We start from the raw sequence: 17,907 nt of genomic DNA on the forward strand, positions 1-17,907 counted from the left end.
GGACGGGCAGAGCGAGGGTGAGCGGAAGCGGATGCCCAACCCAGCGGGGGGAGCAGAGGGGGCTCCTGACGCCCCCGCCGTGCCCGGGAGCTCTGCACCACGGAGCCACCCGCTGCCCCTGGGAGCCGCGGGCCGGGACTGGCACCTGCCCCAGGCGGTGGGGAGGAGGGGCAGGGGAAGCAGGAAGGGGAGAGATGATTTCTGACCCGCCAATTGCAGTTAATGATTCATCAGCCCCATTATAGCAGGAGCCAAAGGTCTGTTGTGGTCAGAGAGCCGGGTGCCAAGCTGCCGGTGGGGCAGCATCCCAGAGCCGGCCCCAGGACGCAGGTAGGGGCACCGGGCAGGGCCCCGCTGGCCTGGGGGAGCCCAGGCGGCTGGGCCTGGCCGGGGGAAACCGCGGCACGGAGCAGCATCCTGGCAAGGGGGGCACTGGGGGCGGGGGGGCACCGGGAGCGGGGTGGTCCCAGGATGCTGCCGGGCACCAGCGAGGCCCAAGCGATGCAGCGCCCAGGGGCCGGAAGAGAAAGTCCGGATCATCAGCGTCACTCGCCCTCCCTGGCAGCCCCTCCCGGCCAGCCCCCCCCCCCCGCTCCCTGGCCAGCCCCTCCCGGCCAGCCCCCCCCCGCTCCCGGGCCAGCCCCTCCCGGCCAGCCCCCCACCCCCCAGACCGGCTTCCCCCGCCCATCCCGGGCTGGCCCCCACCAGGCCAGCCCCCCCCGCTCCCGGGCCAGCCCCTCCCGGCCAGCTCCCCCCCCCCACTCCCGGGCCAGCCCCTCCCGGCCAGCCCCCCCCCCCGCTCCCGGGCCAGCCCCTCCCGGCCAGCTCCCCCCCCCCGCTCCCGGGCCAGCCCCTCCCGGCCAGCCCCCCACCCCCCAGACCGGCTTCCCCCGCCCATCCCGGGCTGGCCCCCCACCAGGCCAGCCCCCCCCCACTCCCCCGGGCCAGCCCCTCCCATCCAGCCCCCCCACCCCCCAGACTGGCTTCCCCCGCCCATCCCGGGCTGGCCCCCCCATGCACCTGCCCTTCAGGCCGGTGGGGCCTGCTCCCTCCGGGGAACGGGCTCCCTGCCGCTGCGTCACCTGCAGCCCTGGAGCTGCCGGGTGTGCTGGGCGTGGGAGAGCCAGCTGCCTGGGGCGCCCCCAGGGCCCTGCCCTGCCCCCTCCAGGTGCCCCTCCCCTGGCCACACCCTGCCCTGCTAGCAGCACCGCCCAGGTGAGCCACCAGGGGCCCGGCTGGGCATGGGGGCCACACCCCAGCAGCTGGGGCCAGTGGAGGTGGCTGCAGGGGGAGGGACGTGCCCGGGGGGCTGGTGCCCTCACTGAAGCTCTGTTCCCCCCAGGTGCTGGCAGGACCCTGCGGCAGGATGGCCCGGTGCCTGCTGCTGCTGCTGCCCTTGCTCCTGGCGGCGGGTAAGGCGGGGGCATGGCCCGCGGGGCAAGGACGGGGTGGGGAGGCGCACTCGGGTCCCCAGAGCCCCTCTCCCGTCCGGCCCTGCAGCAGTGGGTGCTGCCCCCTGGAGCTGGGGTGCGAGGGGCCGGGGCAGGAGACCCAGCTGCCAGCTCTGGGGGCTGAGGGCAGGGCCCAGGCTGCCGTGCTCGGGGCTCTGCACAGGCTTAATGCCGGGCCAACGTCTCGTCGCAGTTTCCGGGAACACGGCCCTGACCTTCAACATGTCCATCGAGTATGTGGCCGAGGACCTGCCCGTGGGTGAGTGCGGCGCCGGGGGCCGGCCAGAGCCAGCGCAGGTGCCAGGGCTGGGGGACCCGGAGGGGCCGAGCTCCTGGCCCCCTTCCACCCGCCCCACCTTCTCCCCAAACGGCGCCTCCTGCAAGGAGCAAGGCAGGGCCAACAGCGGGGAGCCCCCAGAGCGTGCGGGCGCCCGCGGTTCCTCCAGGTGCCCCCGCCCCGCCCCGCCGCTCTGCCCAGCGAGACAGAGCCGGCACGGGGGCGTCTCGGTGCAGCCCAGCCTGGCCAGCGCAGAGCCCAGGGAGAGCCGGGCTCCCCCAGAACCAGCCCTGACCCCCCCGCTGGTCCCCAGCCTTTGCTCTGCAGCTGGGGGCTGCGCCAGCGCCCGCCACGAGGGACCCGTCTCCCCGGGCGCTGGCCGTGAGGGGCTGGGGCCGTTGCGGGGACTCGCCGCTGAGGTGGGTCAGACTCACCAGTGTTCGCCGGGCCCCGTCCCGGCGCAGGGAGCAGGGACATGCTCCCCCTCCGGCCCAGCCTGCCTCAGGACACCCCTCTGCAGCCACGCACAGGGCAGGGGAAACCGAGGCACACAGGCTTCAGAAAGCCAGGGCACTTCACCGGTCTCCCTTCCCGCTGCTGGCTTGTGCCGGCCTCTCTCGGCTCCGTGCGGGAGGGCCTGGCAGGCGAGGCCCATCTCCCCACCAGGCCTGCCCCACCGGCACGGCTCCCCTCGCCCGCAGGAAGCACGGCCTTCTGGCTGAGGGCTGTGGACGCCGATGATGCCCGGTTGCTCTACAGCATGTCCGGGCAGGACGCCCCCTACTTCTCCGTCAACGCCTCCACGGGCCAGGTGCTGCTGGCCGCCTCGCTGGACCGGGAGGTGAGGGGGCTGGTGGGCGCGGTGCAGAGCGATGGGGACCGGGGCCCTCAGCCACTCTGGCACTTGTGCCGCCCGGCGGGCGCCCCGTTTGCTCCCTGCCACCTCCCTTGGCGGTGCCAGGCCGCAGCCATGAGACCCCCCCGAGGGGCCTGGCACTCGCAGATCCGGGGGAGGGGGCAGCCAAGCCTCTGCCTGCTGCGTGGGGTGCTGGAGGGCAGGGGCTGAGCGCGGGAGTGGATGCCCAGCCCGGCCAGTGAGGGGGGAAATCTCGCTCCCCTGGGGTACAGGGCCCCCAGAAGGGTCCGAGGCCGGAGGTCAAATCAGTGAGGCAGGAGAGAAACCTAGAAGGGAAACTTTATGCTGCCTGCAGGCTGGCACACCAAGAGAGAAGCAGCAGCCCTGACAGACAGATGCAGGGATCCTATTCACAGGATGCTCAGACAGCCCAGTTGTGGATTGTTCTTTAACATCTCAAAGTCTGGGCAGAAGCACTGGGAGAGGTTTCTGTTGCCCCCAGGAGGGCTAGAAGTCAGTTTCACAGAACAAAGCCGCGAGAACCTGAGTGAGGAGTCTCCCAGGCAAACTGACAGAGACGAGGGTTACATGGCACATTGTGCCAGACTCGGAGGCTCCATGACCTTGAGCTAGGAGGCATTGGAAGGGTCTTGGTCAGAGTTTAGTTCATTTCTCTCTGTCACAGGGAGAGGCCTGGAAAACTTGTAACCCCTCCAGCCGTTTTCTTTAGGGAGTTTTGATTCCTGCACAGTCCCCCCTTAGACACAACTGGAGTTATTGGATTTTCCCCACAATAGCAAGGGGAGACTCGGGAGGCGTCCCAGGCTGGCAGTGAGGGGCCCCGCGGTTCCCTTGTCCCCTACAGGACACCCCCCCCACCCCGTCAGGGGCAGCTCGCCTAGGCCCCACCAGGATCTGCTTTGGGAGGAGTCACCGTGACTCCTGGGGCGACTCGGGGCACGGGGGAGGGGGAGGGGCTGGGGTGTCCCCTGGGCAAATCACCCCCCTTGTGCTTCTGTCCAGGCGAAAACCAGACTCAGCGTCACCATCACAGTAACAGACCAGATCAACACCCCGGTGAGCGGCTGTGCAGGGGGGGTAGGGGCTGGCAGCGGCCGTGCCGGGGGGGTAGGGGCTGGCAGCAGCCGTGCTGGGGGGGTAGGGGCTGGCAGCGGCCGTGCCGGGGGGGTAGGGGCTGGCAGCAGCCGTGCTGGGGAGGGTAGGGGCTGGCAGCGGCCGTGCGGGGGGGGTAGGGGCTGGCAGCGGCCGTGCGGGGGGCGTAGGGGCTGGCAGCGGCCGTGCCGGGGGGGGTAGGGGCTGGCAGCGGCCGTGCCGGGGGGGGGGTAGGGGCTGGCAGCGGCCGTGCCGGGGGGGGGGTAGGGGCTGGCAGCGGCCGTGCGGGGGGGGGGGTAGGGGCTGGCAGCGGCCGTGCTGGGGGGGGGGTAGGGGCTGGCAGCGGCCGTGCCGGGGGGGTAGGGGCTGGCAGCGGCCGTGCCGGGGGGGTAGGGGCTGGCAGCGGCCGTGCTGGGGGGGTAGGGGCTGGCAGTGGCCGTGCGGGGGGGGGGTAGGGGCTGGCAGCGGCCGTGCCGGGGGGGGGGGTAGGGGCTGGCAGCGGCCGTGCCGGGGGGGGGGTAGGGGCTGGCAGCGGCCGTGCCGGGGGGGGGGGTAGGGGCTGGCAGCGGCCGTGCGGGGGGGGGGGTAGGGGCTGGCAGCGGCCGTGCTGGGGGGGGTAGGGGCTGGCAGCGGCCGTGCCGGGGGGGTAGGGGCTGGCAGCGGCCGTGCCGGGGGGGGTAGGGGCTGGCAGCGGCCGTGCCGGGGGGGTAGGGGCTGGCAGCGGCCGTGCTGGGGGGGGTAGGGGCTGGCAGCGGCCGTGCCGGGGGGGTAGGGGCTGGCAGCGGCCGTGCCGGGGGGGTAGGGGCTGGCAGCGGCCGTGCCGGGGGGGTAGGGGCTGGCAGCGGCCGTGCCGGGGGGGTAGGGGCTGGCAGCGGCCGTGCTGGGGGGGGTAGGGGCTGGCAGCGGCCGTGCGGGGGGGTAGGGGCTGGCAGCGGCCGTGCCGGGGGGGTAGGGGCTGGCAGCGGCCGTGCCGGGGGGGGTAGGGGCTGGCAGCGGCCGTGCTGGGGGGGTAGGGGCTGGCAGTGGCCGTGCGGGGGGGGGGGTAGGGGCTGGCAGTGGCCGTGCGGGGGGGGGGGTAGGGGCTGGCAGCGGCCGTGCGGGGGGGGGGTAGGGGCTGGCAGTGGCCGTGCGGGGTAGGTAGGGGCTGGCAGCGTCCGTGCCGGGGGGTCAGAGGCTGGCAGAGCAGCGGGGAGGGGCAGCAGCCGTGCATGTCGGTGCATGGGGAGTGGCCAGGTGAAGCCCCGTGGGCAGGGCTGGCAGCTCTTTGGGGTGGTAGTGGCAGCAGGTGGCCTGGCCGGGTCAAGTCCAGGCCTGGCGGAGCTGGTGAGTCCTGGCGCGGCTGCGGGGCCGGCTGGGCGGGGTCCGGAGCCGCCCGTCCCTGAGCCGGCGCCTCTGCTCTGGCAGGTGTCGAAGAAGCTGCCCATCATTGTAGAGGACCGGAACGACAACGCCCCCATTTTCCAGGGCCAGCCCTACGTCGCCAACGTCTCCGAGGTGCGCGCCCCGCCAGGCCCGCCCCGCTTCCCCCCGGCCGGCCCCTCCCCGGGCCGTGCAGCCGAGCCCGGCCCTGCTTCTCCTCAGCCCCCAGAGCCAGCATGCCCCCGCCGGGCCGGAACAGGACGGGCAGCCGCTGTCCTCCGCAGGCGCTGAGCCGGTCCCCGCGGGTGTTGCTTGGCACGGCCCCTGGGGGGCTCTGGAGCAGTGCACGTGGGACGGACCTGCAGGCCCTGTCCCCATGGCAGCCTCGGGGGGCTGTGAGGGGTCGCGGGGCTGTTGCGTACATGCAGATGTATATGCAAATGTATGCAAATCACTGCTTTCCCACGGCCAGGCACGAATACACAGATCAAGGCCAGAGCACACAGCACGCAGGCCCCCGTAACAAAATGCAGCACGGAGCCCTGTCCGTGAGCAGCGACCGTGCAGGCCCTGGGCTACAACCCTGCTAGGCCCACAAACACAGCGGCTGCTGGCCACGGGCCACGGGCCGCCCACAGGCCACGTGTGGAGTAGCCCTGCGCAGGGCGTAGCACGAGGGGCGGCGAGAGCCAGGAAGACGGGAGGGAGGAGTCAGAGCTGGTCAGCGCAACTGCCCCGCGCAGCCCCCCCCGGTTCCTCGTGCAGGCGGGTGGCGGGAGGGACAAGGCACCGGCCCAAGCCAAGCTCCCACCAGTCCGCAGCCCTCGGGGGGCTGCCCCTGGCACCTCCCCAGCCAGCGGGACCCACACCCTGTGTTCCAGGCCTGGCCCAGAGGCAGCGTCATCTACACGGTGCTGGCCAAGGACCCCGACCTGGGCAACGCCGCCAGAGTGCACTACGAGGTCGCGTCGGTGAGTGCGGGCAGCTGCCTTGGGGGGGGGGGCCGGTCACTTCTGTGGGGCGGGGGGCAGCCACCTCGGGGGGCAGGGTGGGGTGGAGCAGGGCAGGGGGGGTGAGCTGCCTTGGGGGGCAGCGTGGGACAGAGCAGGGCAAGGGGAGCTGCCTTGGGAGGAAGGGTGGGGTGGGGTGGGGTGGGGTGGGGGGAGCTGCCTTGGGGGGGCAGGGGAAGCTGCCTTGGGGGTCAGGGTGGGGTGGGGTGGAGGGAGCTGCCTTGGGGGAGGGGGAGGCGGGGAGAGCCGCCCCACGCCGGCTGAGGGGCACGACGGCTCCCCAGCGGGTGGCGAGGCCGGGCCAGCACAGGCGGGTCTCTGGGAGCCTGGCGGGCGGGGGAGCGAGAGCCTGGCCCTGCAGGATGTGACAAGTCCCCCCCCCCAGCTGCCTGTCCATCCATCTGCCTCAAGCCACCGCCCGGCAGCCCCCCCTCGGGGACTCCCCGGCTGGGCACAGCCACCTCCCCAGCAGCCGCCAGAGAGCAGCACTGCTCCACGCTGGCCGCCAGCGTCCCCCTGCCCTGGCTGTGAGGAGGGGACGCTGGGGGGAGGGCAGGGAGTGGGGGAGCCAGCTGGTGGCGGGGGGGGCTCTGGTCGCTGTGCCCCAGCCGGCGCTGGGGGCCAGGGCTGTGGGGGCCCATGCCTAGGAGGAGCACGGGCTGCGGGGGCCCGGCCGGCTGCTCCCCCGTGGCCCTGGGGCTCTCGGGGGTGGGGACGAGGGTCCTGGGGGACAGGTCTGGCTCTGCACCCAGCTCGGGCTGCCCCCTCCTGGCCCCCCAGGTGACCCCCGACGATGCGAAGAACCACCTGCTGTTCTCCATGCTGCCCAACGGGACGCTGGTGCTGAACGGCTCCCTGAGCTACACCAGCCAGAGCACCTACTACCAGCTGCAGATCAAGGCCACGGTGCGTGGGGGGGGAACGGGGCGCGGGCGGGGGGGCCGGGGGGCTGCTGGCCGGGTCTCACGGGATCTCTGCTCCCCAGGACGGCGGGGGCCTGCTAAACAGCGCGCTCGTCCACCAGAGCTCGGTCGCCTACCTGTCCGTCAACGTGCTGGACGAGCCCGACCTGGCCCCGCAGTTCCTGGGCGAGCCCTACGTGGCCTCCGTGCCCGAGAACTGCCCCCTGGTAAGCGGCCCCGCCCCCGGCCAGACGCCCTGCTGCTGCCATGCCGCGGCCGCGATGTGGGGGGTCCCTGCCCTCGGCTGGCATGGCCCATGGAGACCCCAGCTCCCAGCATGCCCTGGGCCAGGGCTGGCTGCGGGAGCCGGGGAGGCTGGGAGGGTCCCGCGCCCGCTCTGGGGGGCAGGAGCCAGTGGACCCCCTAAGAGCCGGGGGAAGGAGCTGCCGAGACCCCTTCCCCCGGGGCAAGCCAGCCCTGCACCCCCGTCTGTGCCCGGGCAGTGGGGAGGGGTGAGCTGGGCCCAGGCGGGTGGGGGCAACGCGGGGGGGGGGGGAGGCCAGGTCCCCCCCTCACCAACTCCTGGTTCCAGGGCACCCCGGTGCTGAGCGTGTTGGCCGTGGACAGAGACAAGGGTGTGAACTACGCCGTCAACTACAGCCTCCTGGGTGAGTGCCGGGCAGGGCCGGGGCTCCGCCAGCCCCCTTGGGGCCATGCCCCTTGGCGCAGGGGCCAGCGGGGGGGGCTCGGGTGCATGGGGCAGCTGGGGCAGTCACTGGGTGGATGTGTGGGGGCATGGGCCTCAGTCACACGGAGGCAGAGTTGGGGGGCCGGAGCAGGGGCCCAGCCCTGTGCAGTAGCTGGGGGGTCCCACGGCCCTTCGGCCCCACGCCTGGGGCAGGCCCTGGGGAGCAGCCGGGCGCCGTTACCCAGCCCACAGAGCAGCGCCCCAGGCAGGTGCGCGGGGAGGCCCTGGCGGGAGGGGCAGGAGATCGGGAGGCCCAGCACGCCTGCCCCCCAGCGGCACCCAGCCCACGTGGGCATGGCTCCCTGGCACGCGCGGAGCAGCGGTGCCATCCTGCCAGGGCAGCCCGGGGGCAGGAGCCGCCTGTGCGGGCCACGTGGGGCGGGGGCCGGGGCAGGCGTGATCCCCCCAGGGGACAGTCCCCCGGGGTTGTGCCCCCAGGGCCCTTGGGCTCTGCCCCCAGCCAGCCTCAGCCCCTCGCCCGTCCCCAGATGCCAGCGGGCCCTTCGCCATCAACCTCACCACGGGCACCATCACCCTGCACCGCGCCCTGGACAGGGAGCAGCTGCCCAGCGAGGAGGTGTTGCTGCACGTGCTGGTGAGTGAGGGGGGGGCAGCTGGGGGAGCCCTGCCCCCCCCTCATGCCTCCGCCCCCAGCTTCCAAGCCACGCCCCTCCCCACCCCAGCCCCTGGCCCATCCTCTCCAGTGACCCCCGCCCCCAACCCCGCCCCCCCCTCCAGTGCTCTGGCCCCCCAGGACCCACCCCCTACCCTCCAGTGCCTCATCCCCTCCCCCAGTGCCCTGTCACGGCTCCCAGGTGGCACCACCCTTGGCCCCTCGGCTCCTGGGCGGACCCCCCCTCAGTGCTCCTTCTCGGGGAGCCCCCCCTCCAGCGACAGTGAGACAGCCCTTCCTCAGGGGGCCACTCCAGTGCAGCGACCCTCTCTGGGGGGCCCCTCTCACCTGGGAGGGTCGCCCCTCCACCTCCGGGACGGCGCCTCTCAGGGCCTCCAGCCGCCTTCCTCCGCCGTGAGCCCCTCGGGGGGTCCCCTCCCCCCCCAGCGGGAATAGCGCCCCCCGTTCTCCCGCCCAGAGCGACCCCCAGCCGCACCCAGCAGGAGGGGCTGTGGAGCTTTGAACAGCGAAGGATCCCTCCAGCCAGTAACTGCCGGGCACTGAGCCCCCCTGTATGTAACTCCCCCCCCGAGCCCCCAAAACTCCCCCCGTGCTCACCCCCCCGCCCGCCCCGGTGCCCTTCCCCCTTCTGCCCCAGCTGACTGGCCTGCCCTCGCCCAGGCGCAGGAGGAGAAGCTGGACATCTACGCCCAGGCGGCCCAGGCCAGCGCTACGGTGACCATCCAGGTGACCGACGTCAATGACAACAGCCCCCAGTTCTACCAGTGCGAGCTCCCCGCCTGCGACTTCGCCGCCCCCCAGACCCACTTCCAGGGCTCCATCGAGGAGCACGCCCCCGCCCGCGTGCCCGTGGGCAACCTGAGCATCGTTGCCCACGACCCAGACAAGGTGAGCGGTGCTGGGCCACCCCTGCCTCTGGGCCAGGCTAGGAGACCAGAGCTGGGGCAGGGCGGGGGCGGGGCCGGGGCCATCAGCGGGGTCAGGGCCAGGGCCAGGCCCAGGCCCGCTTGCTCCCCCGTAGGGTCCGGCCGGCCTGGGGCAGGCCCCCAGCTGTCTCTCTGCTCTCTCCTGGACAGGGCACCAACGGCACCTTCGAGCTGCGGCTGCAGGGCCAGGCTGCTGCCACCTTCTCAGTCTCGCCCTCGCGGCTGACGGGCACCGGGGCGGTGCAGATCCTGGTGAAGGACCCCAGCATGGTGGATTACGAGCGGTTCCATCAGATGACCGTGGAGGTGAGAGCCACAGAGGGTGCAGGGGAGAGGACGGAGCGTGGGGGTCTCAGGAGGTGCTGCTGGGGGGGGGAGGGGTCATCCGAGTGAATTGCTCAGGGGCTGGGCTCCTTCCCACCCAAGGCTGGTCCCCCGCCCGCCCGCCAGCCCCCTGTGCCTCCAGCAGCCGACTCCCGGCAGTCCCGCTTGCCTGGGAAGGGGCTGCCGATCCCAACGCCCCAGCCACGTCCCGGGCAATGTGTCGCTTAGGCCCCCAGAGCGGAGGGGCCCGTCCTTGGGCCTGCAGCCTAGGGGCCGTGCGGGCCGCGCTGGGAGGGGGATGGCGTTGAAGGAATCAAACAGGCACCAACGGCAAAGCCCTGGGCTCCGGCTTGGAGCAGAGGCGGAGCCGGCGGCCGGTTCCAGCCAAGTCTCGGCTCCCTCCGCAGCCGGGAGGGGCCCTGGGCCCTTGCTCTGAGCAGAGCTCCTCTGGCAGGGAGAGCCGGCTTGGGGACCCAGTGCAGGGAGCCCCTGCTCTGCCGCGTCTGGAGTCCCCGGGCCAGGCTCCCGTGCGGGTCGGAGCGTGCCTGGGCCCATTGACCGGCGGGTGCGTCCATTCACAACGGGCTGGCCAAGCCTCCGGGGTTGTGAACAGCCGCCAGAGCAAGCCCCCAGCGCTTCCCGCACAGCCAGCGCCAGGGGCACACGCAGGCCCCCCCGGCCCTGGCCCAGGACTGGGTGCACCCCTAGAGCAGCAGTTGCAACGCTGCTCTGCTGTCCCGGGCACAGCTCAGCAGCGCCCCACTGGGCCCCGAGCCAGGCGAGCCCTGGGCCCAGCCAGCTGCTGGCCAGGGGGCCCTGCCCCCTCGCCCTGGGGCCAGCGCTGTGCTCTGCTGAGACCTGGCAGCGTGAGGCAGGCAGCGCGTCCGGCCCCAAATCCTTGGTGGCGCCCTCCTGGCAGCTCCCAGCTGGCTGCAGGGAGCCACATCCCATCGGGCTGGGCTGGTGGGGGGGGGGACCACCCTGCTCTCCGGGGGCTGCCCAAAGATCCTCCTTGGCGCCGTGCGACAGGTGCTGCCCAGCCTGCCCTCCACGTCGAGGGGCCCGGGCCCACGTCGCTGCAGGGGGGAGCTGGGCAGCAGCCCCCGCGGTCAGGGCAGCTCCAGCCGCGTGCCCCTGGCCTTGGCCACGGTCACAGGCAGCCCCACAGATAGCCCAGTGGGGCCAGCAGGGTGAAGATGGGGGGCTTGGCAGGTGTGGGTCAGACATTCCCTTCCCCGGGAGGGGGCTTGGTGGGTTTAGGGGTGACACGGCCCCTCCCCATCCTGCAGATCGTTGCCAACGACACCGGGAACCCCGGGAACTGCTGCTCCAGCGCCATGGTGACCATCCACGTGCTAGACGTCAACGACCACAGCCCCACGTTCGGGCAGGACGTCTACAGGCTGCAGGTGCTGGAGAACAGCCCGCCGGGCACCGTCGTCTCCAACGTCACGGTGAGGGAGCCTGCGGGGCAGCGCGCTCTGGGGCGCCCTGGGCAGGGGACCTTGGGGGTCCCACTGCCGCGGCACCAACGGGCTCTTCCGCCTTTTGCAGGCCACTGACCCGGACAGCGCCGACTGGGGCAGGATCACCTACAGGCTGCTGCCCGAGAGCATGTACGTCCCCTGCCTGCCCGCGGGCGCCCCAGGGGCCGGGCCGGCTGCGCCCTCACTGCCATGGGCGATGGGCCGGGCCCGGCGTGCTGGTGACGCAGGCGCTGTCTGTCCGTCCGTCCCACAGCCTGGACGTGTTCGCGGTGAACGCCAGCAGCGGGGAGGTGCTGGTGCACAACGGCAGCTGGCTGGACCGCGAGACCCGCTCGGTCTATTACGCCACCCTGCAGGCCGTGGACGGGGGCAACATGACCGGCTCCACCCTCCTCGAGATCTCGCTGCTGGACGCCAACGACAACCCCCCCGTGCTCAGCGGCTCCTACAACGTCTTCGTCAGCGAGGGGCAGAGCGTCAGTGTGCAGATCCAGGTGGGGCGGGGCCCGGGCACCTTCCAGGCCTGGCGCTGCCTCGGGAGCCTCCAGTGGGGGCGCTGGGGCCCTCCCGGGCTGTGGGGAGCCCCTGGACACCAAGCCTGGCCAGGGCCCCCAGTGGAGCCAGGGCGGAGTGGGCAGGGCGCTGGCAGGTGAGGCCGCATGGCACAGGGAGCACGGCCGGCCTGGTACCGCGGAGAGGGGCTCCCTGCCCCTGGGCCTGTGGGGAGAGCTCGGGGCTCTGTATCCCGCCCTGACGCTCCAGCGGCCTCCTTTCCAGGCCTTTGACAGTGACGAGCCGGGCACCAACAACAGCCGCCTGCGCTTCCAGCTGGAGCCTGGGCCCTACAGCACCAACTTCAGCCTGGACCCGGAGACCGGGCTGCTGCGCAGCGTGGGGCCGCTGGACTGCGAGGCCATCGACCCGGCGCTGCAGGGGAAGGTGGTGGTGACCGTGCGGGTGCACGACCTGGGTGTCCCATCGCTCAGCTCCCTCGTCAACGTCACCATCACTGTGGAGGTAAAGAGGCAAGGGATGGGGGGGCAGGCTGGGGTGGGCGGGGCCCTGCGCTTGCTGAGGGTGCCAGGCTGGGGTGGGCGGGGCCCTGCGCTTGCTGAGGGTGCCAGGCTGGGGTGGGCGGGGCCCTGCGCTTGCTGAGGGTGCCAGGCTGGGGTGGGCGGGGCCCTGGCCATGCTGTGGTGAGATATGGGGGCTCCCGAATCTCTCTGATGGGCAGAAGTATCTGTGACTGCCACGTCTGCCCCCTGCGTCCGTGTAACGAGTTTGGTCCTGTGTACACGCACCCCTTGGCGGCTGAAGGGGGGGGTCTCCCAATAGTTACTCACCTGGCTGCAGGCGAGTCAATGTCTAGTCTGTGGCCAGGGTTCAGGTCTCTTCTTTCACCCCCCTCCCCCCACTCAGGTGTGGTTTGCAGGGTGTGGGGGGAGGGCGGGGACCCAGGCCCACTCTCTCCTCGGGGACCCGGCCCAGGGACCCTATGCGTAGCCGTTACCTGCCAAGTTTCAAAGTCCATAGTTGTGGTCATGTCCATGGGCCACTTCATAGAATCACAGGACTGGAAGGGACCTCGAGAGGTCGAGTCCAGCCCCCCGCCCTCAGGGCAGGACCACTTCCCCGGGATGCCGTTCCATCCAGCCCTTCTCTAGGGCCCTGTTGCTGAATTGCCCTCGTCCGGGGTTCTGCAGAGCGGTCGCTGGCTAGCCTTTAGCCGCAGGATCTAGCGCCGCTCAGGTACGGGGCCCAGCTCCCCATTGGAGCTGTCCAAGGTTCTGGTGTGCCCCAGTCAGCCCAGAAGCCCCAGTTGAGCTCCAGGAAGGAACTGACAGTCCTTAGCTAGCAGCTCCTTATATAGCAGCCGGCCACGTCCTGATTGGCTGCAGCGAAGGCTGCCGCTCTACCCTGCTCGGAGGCCCTCTCCACTGCTCCTGCCACTGGCCAGGGTGCTGAAAGGCCTCCAGCGGGATGGTCGGGCTTTGTCTACCCCATCACAGTCTGCCTCTGCTGCGTCTGCCCCGGTCCAGCTGGGCACTGTGGGGCCCACTAAGGGCCTGTACTTCTCCCCTTAGGATGTTAATGACAACCTGCCCGTGTTCCTCAACGAGCCCTTTTTCTTCTCCGTGCGGGAGGGCCTGGCAGGTACGGGGGGCTGCACGGCGGGGTGGGGCATTGTGGGGCACTCTGAACCCCAGCAATGGGCCAATTGGGGGGCAGGGCTGACAGTGGGGAGGTGTGGGGCACTGTCAGTCCAGCAGCAGAGCGGGGACAGGGGCAGTGGGGACAGTCCAGGGGTGGGGCAGGGGCAGTGGGGACAGTCTGGGGGCAGGGCAGGGGCAGTGGGGACAGTCCGGGGGCAGGGCAGGGGCAGTGGGGACAGTCCGGGGGCAGGGCAGGGGCAGTGGGGACAGTCCAGGGGTGCGGCAGGGGCAGTGGGGACAGTCTGGGGGTGGGGCAGGGACAGTGGGGGACAGTCCGGGGGCACGGCAGGGGCAGTGGGGGACAGTCCAGGGGTAGGGCAGGGGCAGTGGGGACAGTCCGGGGGCACGGCAGGGGCAGTGGGGGACAGTCTGGGGCAGGGCAGGGGCAGTGGGGACAGTCTGGGGGTGGGGCAGGGGCAGTAGGGACAGTCCGGGGGCACGGCAGGGGCAGTGGGGACAGTCTGGGGGTGGGGCAGGGGCAGTGGGACAGTCCAGGGCAGGGGCAGTGGGGACAGTCCGGCAGCAGGGCAGGGATGGTGCTGACGGTTCCCCCACCCCCAGGCGCCTTCGTGGGCAGCGTGGAGGCGATGGACGCGGACCAAACCGAGGCCCATCACCGCATCTCCTTCCAGTTGGTCAGCGGCGGCGGGTCCAGCAGCTTCCTCCTGCGCTCCATCCGCCTGCGCCCAGGGCACTACCAGGGCAACCTGTCCCTGGACCCGGACGTGGCGCTGGACTACGACCGGCTGCACCCGGCGAACTTCACCCTGACGGTGCAGGCGGAGAACACGGGCACCGGCGATGTGCTCAACGTGGTGACCGCCGCGGTGCAGGTGCAGGTGCTGGACGTGAACGACGAGCCGCCCAGCCTGGTGCAGGCCTCGCTGAAGGCCGTGAGCATGGCCGAGGGTGCCCCGCCCGGGCTGCTCACCACCCTGCAGGCCTCCGACCCCGACACCAACCACTCACTGCGCTTCCAGGAGCTGGCCACGGCCTGTCAGAAGGGTGCGGCTCCCGCGGGCCACGTGTGCCAGGGCTGGTTCTACCTGGCACCCAACGGCTCCGTGTTTGTGAACAGCTCGCAGATTGACTATGAGGCGTGCGACCGGGTGACCCTCACCCTGCGTGTGGAGGACACGCGCACCGAGAAGGGCAACCCCTACAGCAGCAATGGTGGGCTGGCCCCGCCCCGCGCGACACTGCTTGCACCAGCCACTCCCAGCAGGGGGCGCTGTGGGGGTGGGGCGCTGCCTGGGGGGATCCTGGATACTCCAGCCCCAGAGTCTCTCAGCAGGAGGGCGCTGTGGGGGGGGGGGGCGCTGGCAGGGGGGTCCCTGGATACTCCAGCCCCAGAGTCTCCCAGCAGGGGGCGCTGTGGGGGGGGCGCTGGCTGGGGGGTTCCTGGATATTCCAGCCCCAGAGTCTCCCAGCAGGGGACGCTGTGGGGGGGGGCGCTGGCTGGGGGGTTCCTGGATACTCCAGCCCCAGAGTCTCCCAGCAGGGGGCGCTGTGGGGAGTGGGACACTGGCTGGGGGGGTCCCTGGATACTCTGGCCCCAGAGTCTCCCAGCAGGGGGCGCTGTGGGGAGTGGGACGCTGGCTGGGGGGGTCCCTGGATACTCTGGCCCCAGAGTCTCCCAGCAGGGGGCGCTGTGGGGGGGGGGGCGCTGGCTGGGGGGTTCCTGGATACTCCATCCCCAGAGTCTCCCAGCAGGGGGCGCTGTGGGGGGGGTGGGGCGCTGGCAGGGGGGTCCCTGGATACTCCGGCCCCAGAGTCTCCCAGCAGGGGGCGCTGTGGGGAGTGGGACGCTGGCTGGGGGGGTCCCTGGATACTCTGGCCCCAGAGTCTCCCAGCAGGGGGCGCTGTGGGGGGGGGCGCTGGCTGGGGGGTTCCTGGATACTCCATCCCCAGAGTCTCCCAGCAGGGGGCGCTGTGGGGGGGCGCTGGCTGGGGGGTTCCTGGATACTCCATCCCCAGAGTCTCCCAGCAGGGGGCGCTGTGGGGGGGCGCTGGCAGGGGGGTCCCTGGATACTCCAGCCCCAGTCTCCCAGCAGGGGGCGCTGTGGGGGGGGGCGCTGGCAGGGGGGTCCCTGGATACTCCAGTCCCAGTCTCCCAGCAGGGGGCGCTGTGGGGGGGCGCTGGCAGGGGGGTCCCTGGATACTCCGGCCCCAGAGTCTCCCAGCAGGGGGCGCTGTGGGGGGGGCGCTGGCAGGGGGGTTCCTGGATACTCCGGCCCCAGAGTCTCCCAGCAGGGGGCGCTGTGGGGGGGCGCTGGCAGGGGGGTCCCTGGATACTCCGGCCCCAGTCTCCCAGCAGGGGGCGCTGTGGGGGGGGCGCTGGCAGGGGGGTCCCTGGATACTCCGGCCCCAGTCTCCCAGCAGGGGGCGCTGTGGGGGGGGCGCTGGCAGGGGGGTCCCTGGATACTCCGGCCCCAGAGTCTCCCAGCAGGGGGCGCTGTGGGGGGGCGCTGGCAGGGGGGGTCCCTGGATACTCCAGCCCCAGTCTCCCAGCAGGGGGCGCTGTGGGGGGGGCGCTGGCAGGGGGGTTCCTGGATACTCCGGCCCCAGAGTCTCCCAGCAGGGGGCGCTGTGGGGGGGCGCTGGCAGGGGGGTTCCTGGATACTCCGGCCCCAGTCTCCCAGCAGGGGGCGCTGTGGGGGGGGCTCTGGCAGGGGGGTCCCTGGATACTCCAGCCCCAGTCTCCCAGCAGGGGGCGCTGTGGGGGGGGCGCTGGCAGGGGGGTTCCTGGATACTCCGGCCCCAGAGTCTCCCAGCGGGGGGCGCTGTGGGGGGGGGCGCTGGCAGGGGGGTCCCTGGATACTCCAGCCCCAGTCTCCCAGCAGGGGGTGCTGTGGGGGGGGGGGCGCTGGCTGGGGGGTTCCTGGATACTCCAGCCCCAGAGTCTCCCAGCAGGGGGCGCTGTGGGGGGGGCGCTGGCAGGGGGGTCCCTGGATACTCCAGCCCCAGAGTCTCCCAGCAGGGGGCGCTGTGGGGGGGCGCTGGCAGGGGGGTCCCTGGATACTCCAGCCCCAGAGTCTCCCAGCGGGGGGCGCTGTGGGGGGGGGGGCGCTGGCTGGGGGGTTCCTGGATACTCCAGCCCCAGTCTCCCAGCAGGGGGCGCTGTGGGGGGGCGCTGGCTGGGGGGTCCCTGGATACTCCAGCCCCAGTCTCCCAGCGGGGGGCGCTGTGGGGGGGGGTGGGGCGCTGGCTGGGGGGTCCCTGGATACTCCGGCCCCAGTCTCCCAGCAGGGGGCGCTGTGGGGGGGTGGGGCGCTGGCTGGGGGGTCCCTGGATACTCCGGCCCCAGTCTCCCAGCAGGGGGCGCTGTGGGGGGGGTGGGGCGCTGGCTGGGGGGTCCCTGGATACTCCGGCCCCAGTCTCCCAGCAGGGGGCGCTGTGGGGGGGCGCTGGCAGGGGGGTCCCTGGATACTCCAGCCCCAGTCTCCCAGCAGGGGGCGCTGTGGGGGGGCGCTGGCAGGGGGGTCCCTGGATACTCCGGCCCCAGTCTCCCAGCAGGGGGCGCTGTGGGGGGGCGCTGGCAGGGGGGGTCCCTGGATACTCCAGCCCCAGAGTCTCCCAGCAGGGGGCGCTGTGGGGGGGCGCTGGCAGGGGGGTCCCTGGATACTCCAGCCCCAGAGTCTCCCAGCGGGGGGCGCTGTGGGGGGGGGCGCTGGCTGGGGGGTTCCTGGATACTCCAGCCCCAGTCTCCCAGCAGGGGGCGCTGTGGGGGGGCGCTGGCTGGGGGGTCCCTGGATACTCCAGCCCCAGTCTCCCAGCGGGGGGCGCTGTGGGGGGGGGTGGGGCGCTGGCTGGGGGGTCCCTGGATACTCCGGCCCCAGTCTCCCAGCAGGGGGCGCTGTGGGGGGGTGGGGCGCTGGCTGGGGGGTCCCTGGATACTCCGGCCCCAGTCTCCCAGCAGGGGGCGCTGTGGGGGGGCGCTGGCAGGGGGGTCCCTGGATACTCCAGCCCCAGTCTCCCAGCAGGGGGCGCTGTGGGGGGGCGCTGGCAGGGGGGTCCCTGGATACTCCGGCCCCAGTCTCCCAGCAGGGGGCGCTGTGGGGGGGTGGGGCGCTGGCTGGGGGGTCCCTGGATACTCCGGCCCCAGTCTCCCAGCAGGGGGCGCTGTGGGGGGGCGCTGGCAGGGGGGTCCCTGGATACTCCAGCCCCAGAGTCTCCCAGCAGGGGGCGCTGTGGGGGGGCGCTGGCTGGGGGGTCCCTGGATACTCCGGCCCCAGTCTCCCAGCAGGGGGCGCTGTGGGGGGGCGCTGGCAGGGGGGTCCCTGGATACTCCGGCCCCAGTCTCCCAGCAGGGGGCGCTGTGGGGGGGGGGCGCTGGCAGGGGGGTTCCTGGATACTCCGGCCCCAGTCTCCCAGCAGGGGGCGCTGTGGGGGGGCGCTGGCAGGGGGGTCCCTGGATACTCCGGCCCCAGTCTCCCAGCGGGGGTGCTGGGGGCGCAGGGCTGGAGCCCCGGCTGGGGGCGTGATTCTGGCTAGCCTGGCCCACAGCAGGAGGAAGGGCCCATGGGGCGGGGGGCTGGAGACCTGCCTGATGCTGGGGCGGGGGGGCCGTGAGACCCGCGCTCTGTGACGGGGGCTCTGGCTTTGGC

The 17,907-nt window shown here is 72.7% G+C and overlaps 1 protein-coding gene across 2 annotated transcripts in view; it reads left to right on the top strand.

Annotated features, from left to right (window-relative positions):
- The first annotated feature begins 207 nt into the window (after nucleotides 1–207).
- Nucleotides 208–17,907, top strand: part of CDHR2 (cadherin related family member 2) — a 28,392-nt gene continuing 10,692 nt past the window's right edge. For both annotated transcript variants that reach the window (XM_075900707.1, XM_075900708.1), the window contains exons 1-19: nucleotides 208–330; nucleotides 1,343–1,412; nucleotides 1,645–1,710; nucleotides 2,430–2,569; nucleotides 3,608–3,661; nucleotides 5,102–5,191; nucleotides 5,938–6,027; nucleotides 6,847–6,972; nucleotides 7,052–7,195; nucleotides 7,561–7,636; nucleotides 8,205–8,311; nucleotides 9,011–9,238; nucleotides 9,427–9,582; nucleotides 10,890–11,054; nucleotides 11,155–11,216; nucleotides 11,341–11,581; nucleotides 11,865–12,104; nucleotides 13,172–13,241; nucleotides 13,862–14,473. In XM_075900707.1, coding sequence (XP_075756822.1) covers nucleotides 223–330; nucleotides 1,343–1,412; nucleotides 1,645–1,710; nucleotides 2,430–2,569; nucleotides 3,608–3,661; nucleotides 5,102–5,191; nucleotides 5,938–6,027; nucleotides 6,847–6,972; nucleotides 7,052–7,195; nucleotides 7,561–7,636; nucleotides 8,205–8,311; nucleotides 9,011–9,238; nucleotides 9,427–9,582; nucleotides 10,890–11,054; nucleotides 11,155–11,216; nucleotides 11,341–11,581; nucleotides 11,865–12,104; nucleotides 13,172–13,241; nucleotides 13,862–14,473 — 2,845 coding nt within the window. In that variant the 5' untranslated portion in view covers nucleotides 208–222. The remainder of the gene's footprint in view (nucleotides 331–1,342; nucleotides 1,413–1,644; nucleotides 1,711–2,429; nucleotides 2,570–3,607; nucleotides 3,662–5,101; nucleotides 5,192–5,937; nucleotides 6,028–6,846; nucleotides 6,973–7,051; nucleotides 7,196–7,560; nucleotides 7,637–8,204; nucleotides 8,312–9,010; nucleotides 9,239–9,426; nucleotides 9,583–10,889; nucleotides 11,055–11,154; nucleotides 11,217–11,340; nucleotides 11,582–11,864; nucleotides 12,105–13,171; nucleotides 13,242–13,861; nucleotides 14,474–17,907) is intronic.

This window comes from Pelodiscus sinensis, chromosome 17 (assembly GCF_049634645.1).
Source record: "Pelodiscus sinensis isolate JC-2024 chromosome 17, ASM4963464v1, whole genome shotgun sequence".
Lineage (NCBI taxonomy): Eukaryota > Metazoa > Chordata > Testudines > Trionychidae > Pelodiscus > Pelodiscus sinensis.